The 9,515-nt window shown below is 29.8% G+C and overlaps 1 protein-coding gene across 1 annotated transcript; it reads left to right on the top strand.

The window, feature by feature from the left end:
• Positions 1-408: 408 nt before the first annotated feature.
• On the top strand, positions 409-9,200 carry LOC119189590 (TAR DNA-binding protein 43-like). The gene has a single exon (XM_037439732.1). It carries the CDS (start codon positions 667-669, stop codon positions 1,900-1,902), a length of 1,236 nt encoding a protein of 411 aa, XP_037295629.1. The 5' UTR covers positions 409-666; the 3' UTR covers positions 1,903-9,200.
• The last annotated feature ends 315 nt before the right edge of the window (positions 9,201-9,515 follow it).

Here is a 9,515-nt window from a genome sequence, read left to right as displayed (position 1 = left end):
ATCACCGTCGCAGTGTATGGCGGGTTTCCTATGTTAGTTCGTAAAACCTAGACAGGCCAGCAGTCAGTCAGCGTTTCAGTTCAGCGTAATTAAATCTTTATAGTTTATAATGAACTTGTATGGCAAGACACCTATACAGACGCAGAAATACGAGTACGAGGTGATTTAGAAGCTGATGGATTTAGTCGAAAACATTTTATAGTCTTTTTATAACAGTCTCCAGTAATTCGAAGAGCGAACAGTACCGCACTCAGAACAGTAACTAAAATTAATATATTTGAACATTTATGAATATACTTTACTCTATTGTTTACACCCAAGATTTGAGCTAAATAAGATATATTGCCATAATAAAAAAATGTAAAAGAGAAGTGATGTAAAACGTCAAATTTAGAAAGTTGTCTATTACTACAGCGCGATTACCATTATTTGATACTTGAAAGAGACGAAAATTCCTTGTATAATAACCACGATAATCGATCAACATTTGGCCGTCCAACTATGTTTTCAACCTGCAAATTGCAATGGGTTCATAACCCGTAGGTGACGTTTAATTAATTTTATTTATTTAGATGGTATAAAAATTGTACATTTCTATAGCGATAAGTATATTAGCAGTGTTTATTTTTATCAAACTTTATTAAATTTGTTCATGACTAAGAAATAATGTCTTTCGAGTACTTGCCCGTGGCTGAAGATGAAAACGAAGAACCCATAGAACTACCAATCGAAGAAGATGGAACACTGATGTTAACGACCGTCTCTGCGCAGTTTCCTGGCTGCTGTGGATTAAAATATCGACATCCGGAAACGAAAAACATCAGAGGTATTAGATTAAGAGATGGCAGATTGTATCCTCCTCCTGAAGGCTGGGGTAATCACTTGTACATATGCAGTTTCCCCAAAGAAAATAAACGAAAACCCGGTGAAAACTCTGAAACTTCATTAGCCAAGAATAAAAGAAACGATAATTTATGTTCTGACTTGATAGTTTTGGGTTTACCATGGAAGGCCACTGAGCAGACTGTCCGGGAATATTTTGAAAAATTTGGCGAAGTATTAATGGCCCAGTTAAAAAGAGATCCAAAAACTGGTATGTCAAAAGGATTTGCTTTCATTCGATTTGCTTCATACACATCTCAGATGAGAGTGCTTGCTCAAAGGCACATGATAGATGGACGATGGTGTGATGTACGGATACCTAACTCCAAAGAGGGATCAGTACCATCCATGCCATGTAAAGTGTTTGTGGGCCGATGCACAGAAGAATTAACTGCCAATGACTTGAGAGAGTATTTTTCACAATTTGGAGAAGTGACAGATGTGTTTATTCCGAAGCCTTTTAGAGCTTTCAGTTTTATTACATTTCTAGACCCAGAAGTTGCCCAAAGTCTATGTGGTCAAGACCATATTATTAAAGGTGTGTCAGTAAATGTTTCCAATGCTTCTCCTAAACAAAATAAAGGTGGTTCAAACCAACGTAACTTACCCAGCAGAAACTATGAAGAAGGCCACCCACACAATGCCTCTAATAACAACTCTTGGAATAACCGCAACTTGGATATGGTTAACATGCAAGCATTGGGTATGTCTGGTCAGCACGGACAAACAGCTGTCGCTGGTGGTGGTGGTCAAGCTCAAGGTGGGAGCATGCCTTTGGGCATGGGAGGATTACCGGTGAACCAAGCTCTAGTGGCAGCTGCACTCAACCAGGCAGCCGGGTGGGGCCTCATCAACAACATCCCATCAGGTGGGTCTGAGCAGGGCGCCTTTGCGGGACCAGCATCATCTGCTCCACCAGCTCCACCAAACTTTTTGTCTTGGATGCAACAAGGTAACTCGGCACAAGGGCCCTCTAGTCAGTGGGGACAGCGACACCAGTCCCAAGGCCACTCAGTTTGATCCAAAATTTGATTTGACAAGCTCACAATAATCTCTGTGATTGTAGCAACAATTAGATAAATATCATTTGTTTTTATCTACATTATACAAATAGGTTGTTCTGTTGGTGAAGAGTGGTTAACCTAGAAAGTTTGCTAATGATGTTATTTATTTATTATGCAATTGCTTGTGTTTTGTTGATTCCCTTCAAACCTGGTCTATTTGAATGAAGTAAATGAATGTATCATGTTATATAATATACAATTACGGATTTATGGTGGTGTAAATGTAAACGACCTTGGTTGTTATACCTAAGAGAATTTTTTTAGGGTACTGTCCTTAATTTTTGAATCTTTTTAGATGACCGATTACATGATTAATGATTTACAGATTGTTTAATACATTTTTACTCAACCAGACAGTGGGTAAATTACACAAAAATGGTTTTTTGATGCCAAAACATAAGAAAAATTATTTTGGTTCATAATTTACAAAAATAAATTATAAATTACATATTTTTGAACTGAAAAATTATTTTGATTGCTATGAATTCCACTTGGGGTTCTAAACTATTCAGTTGTTCATTACACAATAAGATGCGTTAATATTCGTTTTTCAAATATATAGGCAAATAATATAGCTCTTATGACAAATTAGTACAAAATATAAATTATTAAATGAAATAAAGAACCTGACTACATTGTAAAATACTAAACAGCAAAAGATATTCTGTATAATACTGCTAGTGTATTAGGTATTTGCAGAGTTCATAATATAATATGTGTATATTAAATATGAAAAACATATTTCAAATATGCCTAGTATCTTCAAAAAATCTTAATTTGAATCTATATAAAGTTCTTACCTGCTTTATAATGCTATTTCAAGGTAATTCATAATATTATTTTAAAGGAAGTAGGCACATGCTTTCTGAGACACTTGGCTAAAAATAATACATATATAGTATGTTTTGAGCTTTATTATTTTTGTTTTAGTTATTATTCTGCATAAGCTAAACTTCAAGTTGATTTCCAACAAATTTTTTTCAGTAAAATTGAGTAAATAAAACAAATGGGTGGAATGTAATTTTGATTAAAATTATTGCCAAATCAAGCTGCTTAAAAAACAAACAAAAATAGCTGTAGTCTAAATATTGATTTTGATACAAAATGCAACATAGAATAAAATATTTTTATATAATTATAGTTAGTTCCTTAATCTGTAAAATAAAAATACATGAATTTTGTTTCTTTTCACTCTGTTTTTCAGTGCTCATATCTTCATAGTTCCATAAAGTCCTTTAATCTCTATAATAAAATAGGTATTTTTTGTTTTTGTGTGATTTGCCCATTTTTTCATTGATTGCATATTGTACTTCTTAAATCTGTAAATGAAGATGAAAATGTCTGCAAGAATTATGGATAGTCTTAAAAGAAAATTTTCATCTAGCTGTAGCAATTAAGGGTGTTACAATTACTGCTCTATCTACCCTGTATACAGATGTTTATTTCATAAGGGTATCTAAGGCTATTAGCTAAGCTATTACAACTTTTTAAGAAATGTTGGAGATCTTACATAGAAAAAAAATTTTTGCATTCAAACAAATAAACTACATAATATTAACCATTTTTCACACACTACCATATTTTATATCAATGAAATTAACAATATGTGTAAATTGAATAATTTCTATTATATAATAATAATAAGATAAAGTTACTTAAATATTTAAAATAACTGTCAGGATATGCATAATATGTTATCCATCTTTTGATAACACTTGTAACAATTTTAAAATGTGAATGGTTTATTTACAAATTTATTTATCTTAATAAATACGGAAAAAACCCAGAACCTATCCAATTTTATAAACCAGTACACAATTTATACCAAATAATGAAGTATATCTTTTACTAATAAATAATTAAATTTGTAGGGAATTGGTATTTGATTTGCGGATATCACAAAATTCAATTTTCCAATATATATTTTTTTTCGAGTCATTGAATCGCGAATATGGACCTATCAAAAGAGAAGTTTTTTGTCACGCTTAGAAATGACATATTTTAATTGGGATCATTCTCAGAACCGAATCGAAGATTAAGATAGGCATTGTTTATTGAAAACGCCCATTAATGAAACTAATACTTTTCATGTCACTAGGGCGTTGTAGCACTACATTAAAATGGGTGACATTGACACTTGACCTTTAAATGACAAACAATGTATTATACACCACTAATCGAAAATATTTTAATTATTAAACATCATTTGATAAGTAAAAATTTATTTTTCTCTAATTCAGACATTTTCAACTACTTATTTAGAAAATTTAATTATATTTTTTCTTTTTATTATATTCTAATAAGAAAAACAAAGAATTCAGATATAGAAATATGTAGTGTAAATATTATTAGAAAAGACATGCATATTTAAATGTGTTTTTTATTTTTAAATAAAATCCAAGGATTCTAATCATATTTCCACATAACTTATGAAGAATAGCCTTAGATGCCTTAAAAAGCTAATCCAGAGTAATTGATGTGATTAATGGATTCTATGAAAAATTACAATTATGTAATACCTTAGTAAGTCAATATTATTATATTAAAAAAAATATTGTTGTGCTTTTTGTTTGTCATTTTATATTATTTTATCTAAATATATTAATAAAAAGTAGCATACATACTTCTGTATGTTTGAAACTTTTCCTTAGATAAAATTTTATAGTAATCTGGGAGTGCTTAATTGTATAGATGTTTTGTAAATCCAATTTTACAATTTTAGGGACCGTCCAGTAACTACAAATTTCTATAAAGGAAAATATAATGTTTTCTTGAAATATTGTCTTGAACCATTTTCATCTAATTTGGAGTTCTTCTTAAAAATATTCAACTTGCAAATATACGATTAAATTCAGCAATAAAGTATGTCATTGAACATTATATTTCTTTAAATAGTTAAATCTTACGTTTCTTAAGCATTTTCGGAATATTGATCATAATCAAATTTTTTATTTTATATATATTATAAACCAAGCAATACTATCAGCTCAGAAAATTTACTTATCTCTTAGGTTGGTTTGTGGTTCTTTAGCTTCTACCTTATAAGGAGATAATTACTACAACAACATAATAATATTAATGTATAAAACAAATTATTTGATTCAAATATTGCTTGTTTTTAAATAATATAGAAATCTAAGCTACTAATACTATGCATAAAATATGCAAAATATGCATAGAAAACATAATATTATGATTTTGCTTTATTACATATTTGTAAATAAGTGTTTCAGAAATACAAATTATCAAATGATTGAATTTAAAACGGATAAACCTATTTCCAAACATCAGTTACCAAGACATTAGGAATGTTAATGTACAGAATATTTGTCATTTTGATATTAAGATTTTCCATATTATTTATTAATGAAATTATAACATTAAATAAGTACTTCACTTTGGCAAATCATTTTAGACCGATAGAAGAAAAAACTGAAGGTTTTCTTAAATCCCAGATTAAATTTAAGAATGAGTTTAATAATTGTCTTGTCCCTTGCCTTCCCACTTTACATATTTTCAATGATTAATGTATGTAGTAGTGTTAGGTATACTGTGCTTTTGTATATTAACGGGTTAAAAGAACATTATGTTTTAACAACAGACTGTTAAGAGTTCATACATTGTATAGTAAAACATAGAAGTCTATTGATTGTTATCATTGTTTGTCAAATAATGTTGATTATTATAAATTTATTGTGTGTTTCCTCACGTGGATATGGGTATGAAGATTGAGGACAAATGTCTATTTTTGACAAAATAAATAGTTAGAATATTTTTGTTACTGAGCAATGTGGGATTGTTTACGAATGGGTATAGATGTAGTTGTAGGACATTCATCCAATAGCCACTGTATATATCTTTAGATGAAATCAGAATGATGGTTGTACAAATTAATCGACTGGCAAGACTGTATATAACATAACAAAATGATGCCCAGGTGTAGTCACATCTCTAAGGAGATAGCGATTAAAAACGAGGTAGATATAAAACGGTAATCAATGTTTACAAAAATAGGAATTAACATTTTTTTTTCTACCAATAAAATAACATTGTTATAGTAACATGTGACATCAGCATGAAAATTATTATAATTATTATGTAACATCACGTTTCTTAAATCATGTAAGATGTACGTAATATCTGATTTCCTACAGTTACTGGTGAATTATAATTTGTGTGTAGATGGCCAAATCTAATGATTCGGAGTAATGACAAGAAGGGCTTTTGTTGACACCAAGTATGATGTGAGGCAACAGATTCTAAAATGTAAAGATCAGAAAATTATCGAACAGTAACCTAGTTAAATGATGTACCATGGCTCCCAATAGGACATGATAAGGTGTGGGACTCATAAAATGAATAATACAATAAATTTGATGATCTTTTTAAATTACAATATTTAACTTGTGTCGTAGATATCGGCAATTCCAAAAGATGTATAAATATTACAATTATTTCGTACTTACATATTTATAAATAAGGCTTACAAAAAAAAGCTAAAAGTGTTAAAGCTAGACTGTATTCGTGGGGTAACACCAACATCAGATATGTACCTATCTACAAAATAGACGAAATATACCAAGCAATGACAATACTTAAAATGGTAGTGCAGTCGTTGATGGAATAAAGGGTGTTCGACGAATTAATGTAAACGTGGCAAATTGCTTATGTTTTTTGGTAATCATTATAGAAAGTGTTTGAGAGTAAGATGGCCAAGATAAGAGGAATGAAGAGAATGGCATAAAAAATATTTTATTGTGCCGTTTGACATTACCTAATATTTATAGTTTGATCTGTAACAGTTACATTAGAAATACCTACATAATAATAATTTTAGTTGATGTACATATAACAGACAATTTCCATAATTAAATATTTAAATTTGTATTTATGTAATATGGTGTATGTTTCCCATATATCGCTTTTTTGTTCTAAGTCATTTGAACACTATCACCGATATTCCTACATTTTGATTAGGCTATCCGCACACATTTAAAAAATTCCACCTGTGTATTATTTGCAAACACACACCTTTATAGTTACTAATAATTATTTTATTAGCGTACGACCTGAGTGCATATTCTTTTTGCATAGCTGACTACAGGGTTAGCTCCAAGCATTTAAGCATTATTGCAGTTATTGGTCCAGTCTGAAGAGTTGAAAATTTATAGACCAGTTAAAACATCAAGTATAGCACCAGCAAAAAATAATATTTTGTCGCTTGATGTTTTACTGTTGTCTATGTTGTGTGGAAAATGTCGTCGACCCGAGTGTGGATTTATTAAATAACATAACATGAAGTTTATCATTAGTTTCAAATGAAATATCGCCTGCGAGCCCTGCGACTCAAAACTTTTACAGTTATCACTACGATGAAGTACCAAAAGCATAAGATAATAAATAATGATATACAAAACTCTTTAAAGTGATTGCTTTTATAAATGTATCGTAAATAGTTTTAATGGTCCTTCCAGTCCGCTTATTTATAAACATGGTCATTTTCATGGACTGTCCATATATGTTAAAAAGGTACGTTAAACCAAAAATCTAGCTCAAAATACGCTCAGGACCTACGCTAATAAATTACCAGAATACCTAAACATTTACATTTAACCTTTGTATTACAAATTCTCTTATGGATTTAGCATGCTGTTATATAACAAACTAAAAAGCTAGCATAATGCAAGTTTGTAATCATCAACAGCCGTTAAAATAAAATAAAATATACTTTTAGACGATGTGATGAACCATCGAAAGAAATTTAGTATAGGTACCATTTCCACGTTATTACAAGAAAATACCAGAGTAAATAGTGATTTATGGGCGCATTCTATGTTTTAGTATAATGAATAATATACTATACTGGATTAGTAATGTGCATTTCGATGGTCCAACCAAACTATAAGTGATTCATAGTTGCAACTATCAAGTACAAAAGTATGTCGCTAATGTTATTGTAACTTTTCTGTAACTGTTAACTATTTCGCATAGTTTTTCAAAATCATTGCAAAATATAAACATCGTCCCGCCGCGACGTATGTCGAACTTTTGCATGTGTGATGCTTATTTAGTTCACAAGACATCTTCAAAAAGATAGATAAATGTGGAGTTTTGTTTCCGCAAGCCTAAAAAAGTCCAGAATCTAAATCACATATTTTGAATTCCAATACAATGATACTTTTCCTCATAACTTTTTACAGATGCCTGTGTAAAACAAGTCGCGATTATAGTCAATAAAGGAATTGGTATTTATGATGTGTATGTTTTCGCTTATATTTGTTTGTTTTTTAACTTATTTGGCCATTTGTTGTTCAGTTTTTAATTTATATGCGTGTCGATTTTTGATATAGAGTAAGATTTTGCTATTGTGTGTTAAATCTAATATAAAATATTTATAAGTAATGTTATAACATAACATCTAAATCAAGTCAATTTGGATTGGTAGATAGTTTTTATTTACAGTTGTTATAATATGAGACACGGCAAACCTAAAAACCCGATATAGACAAAGGCAATGAACAATAACTATTATGGTGCGACCGCTTCTTAGCGTGCGCGTATTACGTGGTCAAAATGAAACAAATTGTTTTTGCAGCTATTTCTTTGATCATAGTCACTTCTAGCCTATCTTGAAGATAATAAACGCAAGAAATGTTTCAATTTTGGTTCACAAAATGTAATTCAATATTCGCAAAATAATCGATAAAAAATTTAACATTCAAAGCACTGTGCGCTACATTTCTGAAGATTTTAAGGTTTATATAATTATAATATTTTAGTGCACATTTTTCTTAATTCCAGGTATAAAATAAAATTTATAAAGTGGTTATCTGTACCTATGTAATAGATTATTCATTTCCGTATGTAATAAAATCATCACTGCAGTATGATGTTTACATAATATAAACTAATTATTTATTTTAAAATGTACTTGCATATTTTTTTTTACAGTATATAACTAAATCAGGTACTCGACCAAATTTTGCTTTGTATTTATTATATCGTCAATTTTTATCTACAAAGTAGACATTCAGAACATAACGCATAGGCATTAACTACCAGTGTACCATTATTTATAAGGATATAATATAAAATATATGTTTTATTTCTTGAAAATACTACGGTTTATTTCGTTTGTTGCGATACTTAGAGATTCCCAAGGATTGTTTTCATTTATTACTTATCCGACAGATAACCATAATATGTATTTACCAAAAGTGTTATTATTATGGAAATACACCAATCACAAACTAATAAATCGTAAATGTTTTAATTTTTTTATAATGATCAAAAGTAACATCTGTACTTTAAAGAAAACAAAGCAATGTATATAATATGTACTTTATGATTACAATAAAATATATTAGGTATACCTAAGCACTTAATAAAAAAATAATTTGAATAGGTAAATGCGTACCTATGCATGATAAATCTTTAATCTATGGTTTGAAATTGATAATTATTTTACTAGAAAAAATCGTGAGGAAACCTACATACCTCAGAATTCTCCAAAAATAATGTCAAATGTATGTGAAGTCTGCTAACCTGCACTAGTCTAACGTGGTGGCC

This window comes from Manduca sexta, chromosome 17 (genome assembly GCF_014839805.1).
Source record: "Manduca sexta isolate Smith_Timp_Sample1 chromosome 17, JHU_Msex_v1.0, whole genome shotgun sequence".
NCBI lineage: Eukaryota > Metazoa > Arthropoda > Insecta > Lepidoptera > Sphingidae > Manduca > Manduca sexta.
Note: the sequence above shows the minus strand (reverse complement) of the source record. Positions and strands in the feature narration are given on the sequence as shown.